This window comes from Aethalodelphis obliquidens, unplaced genomic scaffold (genome assembly GCF_003676395.1).
Source record: "Aethalodelphis obliquidens isolate GAN/ISIS:26980383/991018 unplaced genomic scaffold, ASM367639v1 scaffold30, whole genome shotgun sequence".
Classification (NCBI taxonomy): domain Eukaryota; kingdom Metazoa; phylum Chordata; class Mammalia; order Artiodactyla; family Delphinidae; genus Aethalodelphis; species Aethalodelphis obliquidens.
In genome coordinates this window covers 13,702,453-13,720,957 of record NW_020837974.1, presented here as the reverse complement: position 1 = coordinate 13,720,957, position 18,505 = coordinate 13,702,453, and the positions used below count along the sequence as shown (strand labels likewise).

Sequence of the window (18,505 nt, the reverse complement as noted above, 5' to 3'; positions counted from 1 at the left end):
TATGTGATGATCCCTTTGTTCGCCATATGTGATGATCCCTTCGTTCGCCGTATGTCAATTCATGTTGGCTTACTTTCTAGGTTGTCTCTTTGTGTTATTGGCTTTTTTATGTATCAATGTGCCTTCAGTCCTTTATTTATTTTTTTTTTCATTTTTTGTTTTTTTGGTTTTTTTGGCGGCACCTAGCAGCTTGCAAGATCTTAGCTCCCCGACCAGGGATTGAATCCAGGCGCTCGGCAGTGAAAGCACCAAGTCCTAACCACTGGACTGCCAGGGAATTCCCAGCCTTCAGTTCTTTAGAAAGAACTTCTTTTGTTGTCTAATGATTATTGTTTTAATTCCCTCTATATTTTAATTTCTCAGAAGTAGATTTGGGTAGATGGTGTGATACATACTTGTAACTGAATATTTTCCAAGTTCTCAGCTGATTATTACAGCCCTCTATAGGAAGCCATCTTTCTTTTTCTCCACGGATTGAAATGTTGCCTTTATCACACTGTTGGCCTCCATGATCAGAAAATCCACACGACCAGACGTGGCGCTTCTCCTTGACTCCCAGACAGGTCGCCTCTTCTTTAAGAGAAATCTGGAGTGATTTGTGTGTGCATGTGTGTGCACCTGTGTGTTCTGGGATAGTTGGCTTCTTCTCTTGTGACTCCCTTAGGGTTGTCTGGGTAGAATTCCTAAAGCAATTTCCCCCCTTTCCTGAGCTGCCCTTGTAATACTGGAGGGTTGGCGCAGGATCAGTCTGCCTCAGCTGATTTCAGTTTTATTTCTCAAACTGGAACCAGTGCCAGGTTTGCAAATAGTCTTTTCAGAGGTCCAGACTTAATTTGATAGAGAACTAGCACATTAAAACAAAATGAGAGAGTTGGCAATTTTAAGCAAATAAATTGCTTTCTATTGATAATGGGATATTTATGTCAGCTGCAGTGGAGAACAATTTCTTCATATCCAGGCCCTTTATCAATGATCAGGAAGGCACAGTGGAGTAGGAAGCAATGCAGCAGGGAGGTGTGCAGGAATTTGGTGAGCTGAAGGAGGGGGTCACTCCGTGGGCTTCCCCCGAGTGGCTGTGAATCAGTCCAAACCTGTGTCTTTTCCTCTGCACAGTTGAGTGCGGGGCTTGGGCTCACGTTGTCTTGAATTCCATCTGACTACCGACCTTTCTCTAGGCAACAAGTCCAGGGCAGCTGTATTTGCCAGGCTACGAGAAACAAGACTTGGGCCATGTTTACGTGCGCCCTTGCCTGTGAGCAAAAGAAGGACAGGTCTGATAAGAGTTAAAATTGAAAAATTCCACAACAGAAGGGGAATTCTTTTCTGGATTCCAGCCAATTCCTGCAACTTCCACCATTTGTCATTTTGCCCTGAGTCTCAGTGCCATGAATTGTTTGGAAGATGACTTTAGGAGAATTTTCGTTTCATGGACTGAGCGTGTCTTTTGGGCCCTGTTTTAGGCGCTGCAGATGCTTTGGCCTAAGAGACTACAACATGGATGAATTAGGAGCAGACAAGTCAAGCTATACACGTGTGACCATCACAGTCCTCTTGTTCTATTAGGCTTGGTCTGTAAAACGGGTAAATCCTTGTGGCTGATGGACTCTGCCTGCTTCTGCCCCCACCGAATCTTGGTACTGAACTCAGGTCCGGCTGCCTGACACTCAAAAAATCAATACTCGTGAGAGAGATTAACGTCGGTAGAAAGGAAAGTTGCTTTTAATCAGAATGCCGGAAATCTGGGGAGAAGGTGGACTCAGTGTCTCCCCAAAACCATCTCTCTAGAGTCTGCTCAGCCATGAAAGCTTTTAAAGGGAAAAAAGGAAATAATTTCAGTTAATCATTGGGATTGGGGGTCAGAGTCATTGCCATCCCCCATGGTGTGCGGGCTCGTCCACTTCCTGTGACTTTTCTTTGGACGCTTTCTTTTTTTTTTTTTTTTGTTTTTGTTTTTGTTTTTGTTTTTGTTTTTGTTTTTGCGGTATGCGGGCCTCTCAACTGCTGTGACCGCTTCCCCTGCGGAGCACAGGCTCCGGAAGCGCAGGCCCAGCGGCCACGGCTCACGGACCCAGCCGCTCCGCGGCACGTGGGATCTTCCGGACCGCGGCACGAACCCTTGTCCCCTGCATCGGCAGGCGGACTCTCAACCACCGCGCCACCAGGGAAGCCCCTGGACGCTTTCTTGTTCACACAGTTTGTTCACGAGATTACTGAAGGGGAAGCTGGGGAAGAGATCTGGTCATCTGTTAATTACTTATTCTTCATTTCTACTTCTTTGATCTGCGGAAAGAACCAACAAGTTAGGCAAGGTATTGTGTGATCAAAAGATTCGGAAGGTGAGCTAGGACCCGGAGATGAGGGGGCGACTGATTTAAGGCTAGTGGGAAGACAAAGGGACCTCCTGCAAAGAGCTCTTTCCTGACCAAAGCTGCTTACATCATGTGGCTGAGGTTGTTACAGAAGGGGCAGGGGGCAGGGGGCAGGGGGCAGAGGGCAGGGGCAGGCGAGGTGCAGCTGGGAGGTCTTAGACCTGCAAGGACTAAATCTGTCAGCCGGCAGGTCTTACGTCATAAGATTGGCAGGCCTACGGGGGTTCCAAAAACAAAGACCTTTCTCTAGCCTTCCAGAATGTAACATCCCTCTGGGACCCAAGAAAGATGGTTGTTTAAGTAGACAGTGGTACAAAGCTGGGTAGCATGTGCTGCTTCGTGGCAGTGAATGAGAGCTAACCGCTCAGTGCAGAAGTAGGAAATGAGATGGTCCCATGACAGCCGCCATGATGGAGGAGGGCATTGATTCAGGAGAGACAGAGAGAGGCCTGGGGCTTTCTAGGACGAGCTTGGGAGGGAGAGTCTGAAGTTGTAACAAGAAGCGGGTGTACCAGAGAGTAATAGTGAGATAGCGGCTGCAGTGGGGAAGCCGAGACATGGGTGAGGTCAGAGCTTCTCCAAGAGTGGGGCCTGAGGGCTTCCCTGGTGGTGCAGTGGTTGAGAGTCCGCCTGCCGATGCAGGGGACGCGGGTTCGTGCCCTGGTCCGGGAAGATCCCACATGCCGCGGAGCGGCTGGGCCCGTGAGCCATGGCCGCTGAGCCTGCGCGTCCGGAGCCTGTGCTCCGCAGCGGGAGAGGCCACAACAGTGAGACGCCCATGTACCGCAAAAAAAAAAAAAAAAAAGAGTGGGGCCTGAACCATGCATGAGTAGGGAGATCAAATTCGCTGATTGGAGTGTGCAGGAAAAAAAAAATAAAGAGAAAGAAATGGACTAGAAAATAGAGTGTGTCCCAGGTGGGAAGGGTGTGTCCTTCTCAGGAAGTATGTGTTTGAAGAGGTAGAGTGTGAAGTTGAGGAGTGCGCACTCTGGCCAGCAGGCCTGGATTCAAATCACTGCCCTGACACTTAGAACCACGTGGCCTCAGGTGAAGGGCAACCTTCCGTGGGTTGTTGCCAGGAATAAATGAGCTAACATACAAAGAACACTCAGAGCAGTGCCTGGTATAGTTAAGCACACAGTAGGTTTAGCTCTTACATAGTGGGTGGAGCCAGAAGAAATTGCTAGTATTTGACCATTTTTTTATCTATACAAAAGCAGTTTTATATGGCGCAACCTAATATACTCATACACCTCCCCCATATACATTATAACTATATTGTGCATCTGTCATGATGTACTGTGCATTTCTTACTGTGGATTGGAATTTAAAAGGCTGTGTGCTATCCTGGCTTTCCCTGGCTAGGGAGTGGCTATGAAGCATCAATGTTAATAACAAAGTGTGATATTTCCATAGGTACTTTGCTCTGAAGGGCCCCATGACATGCCCGTGTGCTGTCTTTGTCTAGCCCTCTTCCATGCGTCATTAAAGGGTGGGCTGGGTGCTGGGCTTTCTAGAGGTTGCCCTTACCTAGTGGCAAACAGAAGCATCTGGGTCACATAGTAGGGCCTGAGTCAACCTCACCGCCAACTCCAGACCTCCTTCCTGGCTCCTCTTGAGTCTGGTGCACTGGCTGCCCTGCTCTTCTCCCCAGGCCTGGATTGACAGAATCAAAACAAAGCTGTATTGCAACATGGATGGACCTAGAGATTATCATACTAAGTGAAGTAAGTCAGACAGAGAAAGACAAATATCATATGATAACACTCATGTGGAATCTAATTCAAAAAATGATACAAATGAACTTATTTACAAAACAGAAACAGACTTGCAGATATTGAAAATAAACTTATGGTTACCACACACTACTATATACAAGATAGATAACCAACAAGGACCTACTGTATAGCACAGGGAACTCTACTCAGTATTCTGTGATAACCTATATGAGAAAAGAATCTGAAAAAGAATGAATGTATGTAAATATATGTATAACAGAATCACTTTGCTGTACACCTGAAACTAGCATAACATTGTAAATCAACTCTACTCCAATAAAATTTAAACAAACAAAAAACCCAAAGCTGTGTTGCCTTTAAAAATAATTTTTGCCTCATTAAAAAGCAAAACCAAAAAGAGCCCCTCATGTTTTCTTGGATTTAGTTGTTGGTTTTCTGTTAGAAAGTTGTTTTTTTTTTCCTCAGCCCAGGAGAGATTCCAGAGGTCAGGGAAAAGACTTGGTTTCTAGAATAATACTCTGCGAGATCCAGAAAAGAAATCTGAGTCCCAGCCACCAAGCTGTCCTCCACAGCCCCTTCCCACTGGGGGCGCCGTGTGGGCCCCACCTCTTCCCAACCCATGTCCTGTTTGCCTTATACCTTGGTTTTCTAGGGCCTGGCACCTAGAAGGGTGTCTGACACACAGTCGGGGCCCGAGAAATATTTGTAAGGTTGAGTTAAATTGAACAATGCAAAGATAAACGTAGCTTTGATGATTCCTAAGACCGCAGGGAGGGGAGGGGGTGTGAGCCATGCCTGGGAGGCCCTCTCCTCGCCATTCAATTTGCTTCTGGTTTATTTCTGGAACTTGCTCTTCTGGCCTCCATATCAGTGCGAAATCCACAAAATGATCTTGTTTTCTCAGAACCTGATTCTTCTCTGATCTCAGGATATTCAGCTTAAGAGCAGTGTGACAATGAAAAATTAATTGTATTGATTATTACCATGCTCACAGATAAATTCCACTCAGTTTGCTGCTTGCAGATCCATGCAGTATTGCCTTACGTGCCAAATGGGGCGATGCCTATTTTATGCCTTGGGCTATTTCCCTGAGAAGGTGCTTGTTGCCATGTGAGAAATGACTCCTGGGGAGAAGCACCAGGTTTGTCCCCAGGATGCTGGCTGGTCAGCTGGACTGTGGGAGATGGTCCATCTCCTCTTAGGAGGAACTACCCAGCATCCTGCCCTGGAAGCAGTCCTGGTCTGGACTCAGGAGAGTGGGTCTCTCCCCTCTCATCCCTCCTCCTCTCATGTTAGGGGAGCCCCTTTCCCTTCTCTGAGCCTCGGTTTCCTCATCTCAGCCATGAGTGTGGGTGTTTCCTGGGCACCTCCTTTGGGCCTGGTCCCATGCTGAGTGTGAGATCCACTCAGGGTCCTGCGATTACCCTGCAGGTCTTTTTCAGGCAATATCTGAATCGTCTCCTCTTCCTTGAAGCCTCCCTTTGTAATCACCTGGATCTTGAACTTCGGCATAGCTAGATGAAAGGTACATCTCAGAGGAGATTGGGTTTCTGTGCATAAAAATGATGCAAAATGGAGGACCCTGATAACTGATACTGCCTTTTTGGAGAGTGTGATATTGTATAAGAAATATATATGGGGCTTCCCTGGTGGCGCAGTGGTTGAGAGTCCGCCTGCCGATGCAGGGGACACGGGTTCGTGCCCCGGTCCGGGAAGATCCCACATGCCACGGAGTGGCTGGGCCCATGAGCCATGGCCGCTGAGCCTGCGTGTCCGGAGCCTGTGCTCCGCAATGGGAGAGGCCACAACAGTGAGAGGCCCGCATACCGCAAAAAAAAAAAAAAAAAAAAAGAAATATATATGGTTGGTCTTCTTCCCTGGTTCCTGCCCCAAACTTCTGAAACCCTAGGAATCTCTGGAGTGACGAGAGTGTCTTTTGTATGCTAATGAGATGACTGGTGGCTGGTGTCCTTAGATAGCTTTAGGATGGGGGCTGGTGGCCAGAAAGACCAAAGCATGATTAGGAGGTTGGAACTTTTAGCCCCATCCAGTGACTTCCAGGGAGAGGAGAGGGGCTGGAGATTGAGTTCTGTTGTCAATAGCCAATGATTCAAACAACCAGGCTTACATAATGGAACCTCCATTAAAAACCCTAAATGATGGGGTTTGGAGAACTTTCAGATTGGTGAATACATGGAGGTGCTGGGAGGGTGGTGCCCAGAAAGAGTATGGAAGCTCTGTGCAAACCATACCCCCCCGCCATACCTGGCCCTATGCATTTCCTCCATTTGGCTGTTCCTGAGTTCTATCCTTTATAATAAACCAGTCAATGTAAGTAAAGAGCTTTCCTGAATTCTGTGAGCTATTCTAGCAAATTATCGAATCTGAAGAGGAGTTGTGGGAACCCTTGACTTTATAGCTGGTTGGTCACAAGTCCACGTGGCCTAGACTGGTGGCTGGCGTCTGAAGTGAGGACCGTTTTGTGGGACTTCCCCTTTGGGGTCTGCACTCACTCTGAGTAGTTAGTGTCAGAACTGGGTTAAATCACTGGACACCAGCTTATTGTCATCCAGAAAGCGGGAGAATTAGTTGGTGTGGGAAAAAAACCCCACACATTTGGTCTCAGAAGTGATGTGAGTAGAAACGGGTCATAGAGGACAACTTGGCAATATATGTTAAGCACCGTAAAAAGAACTCCTGCCCTTCGACCCAATACTTGTGTTCCTAAGATATCATCTTAAGGAGATGATCATCAAAAGACATGAAAATTTATGTACAAAGATTTACATTGTGGTATTACTTAAAATCAGAACTGATCTAAATGTCCCACACTAGGAGTTCGGTGACATCAATTTGTCTGTCGTGATTTAATGAGATACTATGTAGCCATCAAAAATGATGTTTTAAAGCCTAGCTAACAATATGGAAGATTGAAATGATAGTGTGTTAAATGAAAAAAAAAATGATATAAAGCTATAGAGAGAGCATGAGCCCAGTTTAGGAATATCTGTACTTGAAAAAAGTTTGGAATAAAATGCCCTAATATGTTAACAATGGTTATTGCTGACCAGTGAATTATAGATAATTTTTTTCTTTATACATTTTGGGGGCATTTTTCATAAGAAGTATCAACTAATGTATAAACTGAAAAATGTAGCATTCCCCTGTAGGTCTAGCTCTGGTCTTTTGAGGGGGTTGTCCCCATTCCCAGAGGTCAAGTCCAGAACCTCTCAAGACAAAGAAAACTGCAGTCTTGATAGATGTCCTCTTCCTTTCTCTTTGCTCATCACCCTGTTTTTCAGTAGAGAGACCCTCCAGTGATATCACTCTCATCCATATTCAAATCATTTTAATGGTTCTCCTTTCAGCCCTATGGAGCGTTCAGTCCATCACTGGGTGCCCGTGGCCCAGATGGGCTTTCATTGTGAGTTTCAGTTCTCATTTGCTTTGTTCTTTTGCTGTTGGGGAATTTTCCAATAGCTTTAACGGACCTGGTATGCTAAAATCAATTCAGCTTCATCTGTGGAGGTGTACACTTTGGGGACAGATAAACTCTGTTTTAGCTCCTAAACCCTGAGAAATGCCCCTGGCTTTCTGACCGCCTGGTGCCACCCTACGTTAGGAGAGAATGATTATTTTTCATGACCTGGGCTACCTCGTCCGTGTAATTTCTCTGCCTAATAAGTTACTGACATGCTTTTCTTTCTGAATGCTAGCTAGGGAAGGAGTTGGCGTTATTTTTGAATTCAAGGTATCATTTGAGGCAATAGGTAAGGAAAAAGGCCAGGAGCGTGGTGACACCAGAGATCCCAGTATGAACCTTGAATCACTGTCCCACCAGCCTTGAGCACGGGGGGCCTTTGAATTATTTTTTCAACACGGCCTCTTGCCTGCCCCCAGGGTTAACAGGGACTCACGGTGAGCCTGGGGCCAGGGAACCTGCAGGAGCCCTGCTCAACCCTGGATTCTAACCGTAGATCACAGCTACTATTACGCTCTCGGGGAGGGACAGTCAGTTAGTGAGCATTTATTGCAATGGATGCAATCACATCTCAAATAGCAAATAACCTAGGAGTGAGGATCCTTTAACCCTTTTGAAAACGTACCAAGAAAAAAAAGCCAGGTTAGAAAGTGTATGATACAAAGCAGCATCGTAACCCCAACGTTGCCCCCATCTGTGTGGCCACAGCTCTATTAAATGCGGGACACTTCCGGGTTCCCGCTGCATCCCTGCCTTCTCCCAGCAGATTTCCCTCCTCCTTCAGGGCCCCACCTCCCTTGCTGTCTGAGCTCTCACCTCTGTGTTCCCTAATTACTGAAACCAATTAGTTGTATTTGCAGACCAATAGATTATAATTAAATTGGAACTCATTCACACTAAAACCCACACCGGGATTGAACCAGCATCTTGTATGCAATTATGGTCATTCTATTCCCATTTTCCATCCTCATCGTATTTTCAGTATCACTGTCTTCAAAGGCTAGTCGTGTATTTCCATGTATTCACCAGGCCTGACTGCTTGGGTATCTCTCAGAGCCCTGGACTCCGCGTGGCCAAAATACCACGTCCCCTCCCTGCCTCCCTGAAATCCTGTGCTTCTTTCTGAATTTGCTCTCAGTTAATATCATCACTGCTCACCCCATCAGGCAAACTAGAAACCTCAGCATCATCCTCAAATCGTCCCGCCCCTAAACCCGGGACACCTGAGCCCTGGACCGCTCAGAAGTCTCTTGGTCCCCCTCCCAGCAGCTCCAGAGGTAGCTCTGGGCCCCTCATCTTCCCTTCGTCTCCAGGTGAGGGCTCTGCTTCTCATCCCTTGTCACTCTAGTCTTCACCACCCTGATGCCAGAGCCCTCAGTTTACGAACCAATCTGATCCTTTCTCTCTCTCTCTCTCTTTTTGAAAAATTTAAAACCATTAAGGGCCCCCTGTGGCCTACAGCAGGGGTTCATAAACTTTAAAAAGCCGAAGTATAACTATTTGAGGCTTGGTGAGCCAAACTGTCCCCGTCACAATGACTCAGTTCTTATTGTGTGGTCCAAGAGCAGCTGAAAATGGGCAACCATTTGTCAATGAATGGGCATGGCTGTGTTCCAATAAAACTTTATCGACACACAAGGTGGTGGGCCAGATTTGGCCACAGACCATCGTTTGCCAACACCTGGCCTGCAGGTTAAAGCTCAGGTGGCTTCGAAGTCTCTTTCAATCTTGCCCTAGCACACTTCTCCACCCTCATCTCTCGATGTTTCTACACCCACCACGCAGCCAACGCGTTCAACACGCGCATCTTGGTGCACTTTCTCCACTCAGCCTCCTTTCCCTTCTCTCCGAGGCCTTAAGATTCAAAAGATCCAAGTGTAACCCTTTCACAGAACTGTGTCTTTGTCCTAAGGAAGGACTTCCATGAGATTTGTGTAGACTTGTATTATTGGGCTTGTTGTTCTCTGTTATGAATATCTGGTCACCCCTCTGTCTCTCCAACTGGAATGTAAACTTCTCAGAGCCTGGAAAGTTTTTTTGGCTACTTTTCTGTCTTAGCATCGCATCTGGCATATAATAAATAAGCAGCAACTCTTCAGTGAGTGAATGGCTGTATTAATCAGCTCTACATGTTCATTTTTTGTCTTTCGTATTTCATAGAGAAGGAGGAAACTTTTCTAAATCTTTTGTCATTAGCTCAGCCCCCATTCTATTATTTCTCCAGACTTGTATCTTATATTTCCTGGTGCGTTTGTGTTGGTATTTAATAATTGCCTGGCCCAGCCTTGCTGAGCTGCATCTCTCTCCAGTTTTGCAGTTTCGCAATGGCATTTATCAACAGAAGGCATCTTGTTCATTCATAAAGCCCTCACATTTTGTGGTTAAAATCCCATATGCTTCCCAAACATACCTTTTTGTGGAGAATAAACAGATTTCACAGCTTGCGGGGATTGAGATAGGAAAAATTGTTCTTCGTTACTAATTTGAGTTTGCCAGTTAGCACAATGAATTTCAGCTGATTCTTCAGAGCTAGAACATTAGCCAATGAATATTGACTCTGCCTGGTGTCCGGGTTTCATCTGATACACACTCTGCTGGGGTGGCCTGATTAATGAGTCTGTTCTGCATGATCGCCGCACCTCTGCCATCGCTCCTGCCTGAATTGGCTATGACATAGGGAGCATCACAGAACCAAAGCATGGTTCTCAGAGGGCACTGGGTCCAGATGCAGGGGGTACCAGTGGTGGCTGCAGGTATTTTCAAGAAAATAGACTTGCTGGCATAATGAGCAGTACATCTCTTGTTCTCTAAAACAGGATCATTTCTATCCCAGGCCTTGCTTTGCTCCAGGACATCAACCTCACTCCAGGGAGGAGAGGCCCAGGTCCCTGTGGGAATGTAGACTTTGCTTCTGGGAGATTCCACAGGCAGAGAGTGGATTCCTTTTTTTCAGAAGATGTGTCTTACCATGTTTCCTTTCATATTCCGCACAGTGACAGTTGGACAGCCTCCATGAGCATCATGGATGCCCCTCTGTGGTCCACGAAGTCACCTTGGAGAGGGCAGAACTGGCCGTGCTGGTTCCTGGTGTGCACATGCTTCGTGAGGCTGAGATTGAATCAAAGACTGAAAGCACGGCATGCTTATATAACTCCGAAGCACAAGGGACTTTCACCTAAAGAGGGTATACATTCCAGTGGAAAGCACACCACAGTACTGAGTTGTTCCCAAAAACTTGATCTGTGGTCTCCACTTCCCGAGGATGGGGAAAGTGGCCAGAGCCCCTTCGTGCTGTGCCCAGGCTGCCTGTAGCCAGAGGCAGAGGGATCCGGCCTGCTCCCATGTCTCTGCTGTTCTATGGGCATATTTCTCACACCCTGTTCTGCTATTAAAAATAAAATGAGGCACACGTCACGTGTCTCAGACTGCAAGACCCATTTCTTTCTAATAAGCGTCTTGTTTCCTGGGCTTTCCTTACCCTGGAAAGATGAAATCTCTAGAGGCTCCCATTATGGATTTCTAGTTTTGTACTTTTTTTCCCCTCCTCTCTGCTACTTTGAAAGAAAACGAAGTTAGTGAGCTCTGTCTGCCTCTGCAGTTACAGACACACAGACCCTCCCCCTCCACACACCATACACACACAGGAGCAGATATTCTTTTTTTTTTTTTTTAAATAATTTACTGCTAGTTTCTTTTTTTTTTAAGAGTTATCAATTTTACTGATTTTTTTTTCCAGAGCTCCAGCTTTTTTTTCTGGCCGTGCTGCACGCCATATGGGATCTTAGTTCCCCGACCAGGGATCGAACCCACGCCCCCTGCACTGGAAGTGTGCAGTCTTAACCACTGGACTGCCAGGGAAGTCCCCCTGGGAGCAGATATTCTTTGTAAACAGAGAAGAGTGGCTTTGTCCCACTTACTTGGGGGCCATAGAAAACAGAACTTAGAGCTGAGATGTACCTGCCCCATCCCATCCTGTCCTGGGCTAGAGCAGGGCCAGCCTGGAGACTGCAGACAGGTAAACCATGGGGGTTTGAGGCCTCAAGGGAGCATGTTCCTTCAAGCAGGGCAGTTCTTGGAAGACCCCTGTGTGAGGTCTGATTTACCAAATCCAGTAGCCCAGGGGTGAGGCAACCCTAGGCATAACCCAGGCAGCAAGGTGAGGGTCGGGAGGCATACCCACCAAGGCCCTCATTTCCAGGTCAAGTTCTCAAACATCCCCAACCAGGCCTCTCTGGAGTGACCAGTGTAAGGATAGAGGCTCTTTCGCCAGTAAGATCTAGGGCATGCAGGGGACCACAGGAGTGAGGCCAGGCCCTGTCAACAGAAGGGGACCATCCTTCGGAGTGATACCATCAGCCCGGAGAGTTCAGGATTGAGTCAGAGGAATGGGAAGAGGAGGCGGTACCTCAGGAGAGAAGTGGTCCAGAGAACAAGGGACAGGGCTCAGCCTGAAGCTGACCACCAGGCCGGCCCACCTGGGACTCCAGCCGCTTCTGGGACCCCAGGCAGGGCCCTTGTCATCATCTGATATTTTCTACTGTTGCACGGTTTGTGTCAGCCCTGATGTACAAAACCCTATCATAGAGGCTGGAAGGAGATCCAACCCAACCCAGTTTTCAGATGGGGACATTGAGGCTGAGGGAGAGGCCTGCCGTGGTCACAGGGCAGAGCTAGATGGACTTCCTTGTAGGCTGACTCCCGTCTCAGGAGACCTCCCTCTGTATCCTCCTGCCCTTGGCGTCGAGACTTGGGCTGAGTGAGGCGTGGTCTCTGCCCCAGTGTCCTTGAGCACTGTGTGACGTGATCTCAAGCTGAGCCGTGGCTCTGAGCTCTTTTAGGGCCACCTGGTACCTGGTAGGAAAACATATGGCTGCTTTAGGTAATACTGGGCATGTTGCATTGATGAGAAAATTCTCAAAATGCAGACAAACCTCTTAATTCAGAATTTGGAAAGGGCTAAAATGTTTTCTATATCATCAATGGGAAAAAGAGGGGTGTTCGAACAGCAGATCAATAGGGTGTGAAGGAGAACACAGGCTTCCTGTTCTTCTCTTAAACACTCTAACGATGTCCACAGATCCTTAGAAAGGGGCTTAAAGGACCTTAAGGATTCTCTTGGCCAACCCAGCTCATTTACACATGAACAACCGAGGCCTCAGTATTTGGCTGCAGACCTAATGAGCTAACACGCCTGGCTGGGAGCCCGGGGTCTTGACTCCCAGGCTGCTTCCCTCTGCCGGAGCACACATTTATTCACGTAGCGCATTCAGAGCGCTGAATTAGTACCGATAATGAATCTGCTGCTAATATCTGATGCTTATTTGTTCAGACCCATCGTCCATTGAACAGCTGTCCGTCTAGCGCCTCCTTCAGGGCGTAGGTGGGAACCTACCGCCGTGAATGAAATGTATGAGGAGCTCGCAGCTCCGAGAAGCCGTGATTTCTGCACCATGATTTCATCCTATTTCTAGTTGGCACGTGCGAGGTGTCACGTGGGAGGAGTAAATGACCTGCTGAACAGTCGGCAGTGAGGGAACTTGGCTGTGGTGAGCAAAGGTGTTTTTGTGAAATATGCTGCCCTCATCTTGGTCTCGGAGGACCGATATGATTAGGGCAGGTAAAGAGGATTGCAAGGTATTTCAGGCGGAAGCACTTGATGGTAGAGTGTAGAGGGCTGAAAAACAACCCCCAAAGGTATCGGATTCCCATCCCTGGAACTTGTAAATGTCACCTTGGAAAAAGGGTCTTTGCAGATGTCTTTAAATGAAGGATCCTGGGATGGGGAGATTACCCTGGATTACACGGCGGTCCCTAAATGCAATCACAACTGTCCTTGTAAGTGGGAGGCAGAGGGACATCACAGACAGAAGACGAGAAGGTGATGTGATCACAGAGCAGCTAGCTCTTGGAGTGAGGCGGCCACTAGCCAAGGAAGTAAGCTTGTAGGAAGAGGCAGGAAAAGAATCTTCCTTGGCTCCTCTGGAGGAGTGCGGGTCTGTCCCCACCTTGATTTTGCCCAGTGATACTGATTGGAGAGTTTTGGCCTCCAGACCGTGAGAGAATAACTTTCTATTATTTAAGCCACCACGTTTGTATGATTGATTACAGCAGCCCCAGGAAATTAATACAAATAGGAAAGGGAAAGCCTACTCGGGTAAGGGTTCAATGTGTTTGCTGGGAGGATAGTCAGATATTTAGAGAAGTGGTAACTACAGTTGACCCTTCATGGATGCTGAACCCATGGATTCGAGGGCCGGCTGCCCTGCCGATACCAAGGGACGACTGTAAAGGGTTAGGGCCAGCATCTTGCATTAGTTTGAAGAGTTCCTGCAAATTTCTGCCTGGATCTTATCTTCCCACCTGGAGTGAGGGGCTCTGGAGGGGAGCCACGAGGTCCGGCAGATTTCTCTGCAGTCCTAACTCCCGTGCTCCTTAGCTATAGGCAGCCGCTGCTTGTTGAATGGCCTGATGAATGCTGGCGGCTGCCGTAGCTGGGCTCACACTGGGTTTATTGATGACAAATCAAAGCTGTCTGGAGCTCAGAGACAATTGATGTACCTCTCATCCGCAGACTGTGATCTCCAATCGAATTCCCATGAGCTACCTCGCAGGGGTGTGATGTGTTAGGACATGCTCAGCCAACCCAGGATGAACAGGCGGCGGCGGCAGAGGTGGGGCTCTGGAGGGAGGTACTCTGGGTGGAAAGCAGAGCAACTCTGGTTGGGGTGAGAGGATGGGAGTTTCCCTGCTGGGTGAAATGGCCTTCTTGCTGGCAGAGTCAAATTCTCTGCCAGCCCCAGAGAATGTGATTAAAGATGGTTCTGGGGCTCTTAATGACACTCTTATTGATCTGAGGTTGTTTATGGCCATAAAACAGCTGTAAATTAGAGAAATGAAATAAAACCAGCAGGGTACTTAACTCCTGTCCTCCTAGGAGGTTGAGAAAGCTTTCGGCACAGCTCCTGCGGCAGCAGGGAGCTGAAATGTAAGTCTGCAAAGGGGAATCTCATTCTCCTTTCCTCCTGACAGTCCAAGCTAGTAGCTGTCTTCTCACCGCTGAAACCTAATCGTCATCCTTGTTGGGAAAGTGTCGGCTAACACAATTCCCAGCTGGGACCACCGTTTAATTGTTTACCGGCTTCTGTGTGTTAGATGCTCAGGGCCAGTTATCTCCTCCTTCCAAAGCTGCTCTTCTGTTTTTATCCCCCTTCCCTCCCTTTCCTTTACTCCCATCTCCTTTTCTCTCCCTCTTTTTTTTCTTCCTTTCTTTTGTTCCTCTTTTGGCCACCCTTTTCATCAGATTAAAGAGTTTTGACACATGACTATTTGTAAAGCAGCTAGAAGTTTCCAACAGTCGCCAACCATTTCAATGCAGTAGACCACACCTTGTGACATTGGACTTTCTTTGCTTTCCCCTTGTAGAGATCCGAGAGGCCTTTCGGGTTCTGGACCGAGACGGCAATGGCTTCATCTCCAAGCAGGAGCTGGGAATGGCCATGCGCTCGTTGGGGTACATGCCGAGTGAGGTGGAACTGGCCATCATAATGCAGCGCCTGGACATGGACGGTGAGACCCGGGCCTGCAGCGTCCCCCCACTGGGATGAGCCTGGACTCATCAGGGAGATCTTGGGTTTAAGGGCCCTTGCACTTGGAGTCGAAAGACTTTGATTCATGTCTTGGTTTACCTTTGAGGAGTGGAAACTTGAACTAGATCAGGGTTTTTCAAACCACATTCCGTAGACCTCTAGGGGTCTGCAGAAGTGGTTCTGGGACCTCTAGAGGGAGCAGGGTGAGGAAGGGGGCCTGGCTGATGGAGCACTGAGAAGGGTTTTGTTTTGCTTTCAGAACAGCTTTGTTGAGAAAGAATTCACACACCATGAAATTCACCCACGTAACTTATGCAATTCAATGGCTTTGAGTGTATTCACAGATTTGGGCAACCAATGGCATAATCAATTTTAGAACATTTTCACCATCCAAAAGGAAACCCTGTACCTCTTATTCATCACCTCCCCATCCCTCTATCCCCCACCAAGTCCTAGGCAACCACTCATCTCCTTTCTGTCTCTATGGACTGACCTCTTCTGGCTGTTTCATGTAAATGGAATCATGTAATACACAGTCCTTCGTGACGGGCTTCTTTCACTTGGCATAATATTTGCAGGGGTCATCCATATTGTAGCACGTATCACTACTTCGTTGCTTTTTATGGCCAAATCATATTCCTTCATTTGGCTATAACAGTTCTTTTCTCTGTCTTACATACTGGGTTTCTACATACAATCACATTGAGGAAAAGGGTCTCACTGTATTTAAACAGTTCTGAAAAATGACGGCATTTGATGATCCTTAAGATTCTTTCCTGCTCTAAAACTGGCTGTGACCTTCCTGCCTTGGCTGAAGGTCCAGGAAGGAGCCTCCTTATTTTGTTGTTTTCAACACACACTCTCCCCCTCTGAAAAGCAGCTTGATTCCAGGTGTAAAGGTTCAGAGTGGTGGGCTGTGGGGACTCGGGTATACTCACGAAGTAGAGACCAAGTAGAAGGAAACATAGGAGGGGGCAGGATGTCTTTGGGAGAGATAGATGAAGACCCTGGTAGGGAGATGTTTGCTTGGCCTGCAGACTAATTGCAAGAACGTGGCCGTGTCCTGTTACCCTGCTGGATTTGTTGGAAGGATGATAATAAGTATGACCGTATGGTGAATGGACCCCAGTGCCAACCACCAAGTGCAGCTGTGGGCATGTATTTGCTGGTTCAGGAAAGAGATATTTTATCGGCGATGTTCAGTTGTATGTGGAGTGCCAACCCTGTCCTTACAGCCTCGACGGATTGTGACTCACTGGATCTTTGCAGGCCTGAGTCGACCCTGCTTTGTATGTAGAGGTATTTCTGACAACCTGGGGCAAAGCACATGTTGTGTATGTCCATGAATTCCCATCATCACTTCAGAGATACATTTCCAGAAAAAAAGAAAAAAAAGAGTTTCTTCCTTAAAAGAAACTCTCCCACAACTTGTAAAATAAAACATGGTCAACTGGACTAAAAGCAAATGGAATTAGCAACGTTTAGTCAAAATGATCTGGGGCTATCGTGGGAGAGTCACTCCTCTGAGATTTAAGGGTCTTCGTCCAGGTCCATCCTTGTTCTTTGTATATTCATTCATCAGACCCTGGCTCATGGGGAATTTTTACATTTTTTTTCAAATCATCCCTGATTCCACCGGGACTTGGGAGTCCCCAGGGGATCTCGTGTTGATGGTGCTGTCCAACGGGCCCGTCAGGACTCAGGCATCCATATATAGGGGTTACAGTTTAAGAGACTTCAGGTTTCACCAGTTTATTTGCAACATCATACTTAGTGACCAGTGCCGAGGGTGGAACTTCCAAGCAAAGCGTGTAGAGAATTGCTATTAGTTCCTTTAACAGAAGCCAAAGTCATTGGCCTTTTTCATGGTGAGCCCATCAGGTGAAAACACTACTATTTACCTTTTTTAAAAAATTTTCTTTTTATTTATTTATTTTTTGGCTGCACTGGGTCTTTGTTGCTGTGTGCGGGCTTTCTCTAATTGCGGCGAGAAGGGGCTACTCTTTGTTGCGGTGCGCGGGCTTCTCATTGCGGTGGCTTCTCTTGTTGCAGAGCACGGGCTGTAGGCACGCAGGCTCAGTAGTTGTGGCTCGCGGCCTCTGGAGCGCGGGCTCTAGAGCTCAGGCTCAGTAGTTGTGGCACACGAGCTTAGCTGCTGTGCGGCATGTGGGGTCTTCTCGGACCAGGGTTCAAACCCACAGCTTCCTCAAAGTTTTGTTGCCTCCAAAAGATTCAGCGTACAACAAATGCAAACAATGTAGCAGAGTAGGCAAAAAGAATTGCTTTTGCAACATATCAAATGCTTAAGTGTGAAAAGAGCTAAGGGAAAAAAAATGCCCAAGCTGAGGCTGAAGTGTGTGTTTTTACATGTTTTGCAAATGATGCTGGTAAGTAAAATTTCTGGGGTCCTGAGTTCTGGATATGGATGGATTGTCTGTTTTTCAGTGTCCTTCTCTTAATGGGGCCTTTTGAGCTGTTCTTTTAAAAAAAAAAAAAAAAGTCAGGTTCTAATTATATCCTTCCTCCCCAGCTTCTGTAACTGGGGATTCTCTGCAGAGATGTGGCCCTACCTAATTAAGCTTCTCTTTGGCGTGAAACTTGTAGAATGGCAGAGGTTTTTATGGTGAAATGCCACACACACACACACACAAGCGTTTGGGCCAGAACTTAGGATTCTTTGCTGTAAGATGACCACGCCTCCTGGCCCGCAGATCCTGGTCCTGGTATCCAGGGGCGGCAGGAAGATGGCGGTGCCTGCCTGCATCCCAGCTGGCTGTGATTAGCAGCAGGTCTGGCCCACATACTGATCTTTTCTTTCTGGGGTCCCTGTTGGTTTGCCCGACGGTGAGGTCATAGCTTCGGCACGAGGCCCAGATGGAATTAGCCTGAGTCTGTGCAACCTTAGTCTCTCCATGAGGCTTTCATTAGGTGGTTCCTTGGGAGTGGGGTGCCTTGCCGGCTCTGCGTGTAACAGTAACCTCCCTGGATTAGGGAGCTCAGTGGGGTTTCCTGGACACAGAGCCAGCAGGAGCCTGACGGTACCAGTGTGTGTGGAGCTGGTTTTCCAGAGGGTGGAATGGAAGACAGGCAGTAGGGTCTGGAATTGCTCACCTGGCCGTGGCCCATTTGCCTTCAGTGCTGGGAATGAGCTGTGTGTGTGCACCGCCTAGGCCAAACTACTCCAAGTTAGATAAACAGAAAACCCAGACTTCTGCCCAATGCGCAGTGCTTGCTTTATGGCCCATGACTGCAAATGTCCTTTCAGCCTCTGCAGCTGATATGACTTTTGTCCTGACACCAGTTGGGGACCAAGATTCACCTTTCCTGGAT

At 47.5% G+C, this 18,505-nt stretch overlaps 1 protein-coding gene across 2 annotated transcripts in view; it reads left to right on the top strand.

The window, feature by feature from the left end:
- CALN1 (calneuron 1) overlaps nucleotides 1–18,505 on the top strand; it is a 433,822-nt gene that overhangs the window by 195,741 nt on the left and 219,576 nt on the right. For both annotated transcript variants that reach the window (XM_027126215.1, XM_027126214.1), the window contains exon 3: nucleotides 15,012–15,155. In XM_027126215.1, the coding sequence (XP_026982016.1) occupies nucleotides 15,012–15,155 (144 nt within the window). The remainder of the gene's footprint in view (nucleotides 1–15,011; nucleotides 15,156–18,505) is intronic.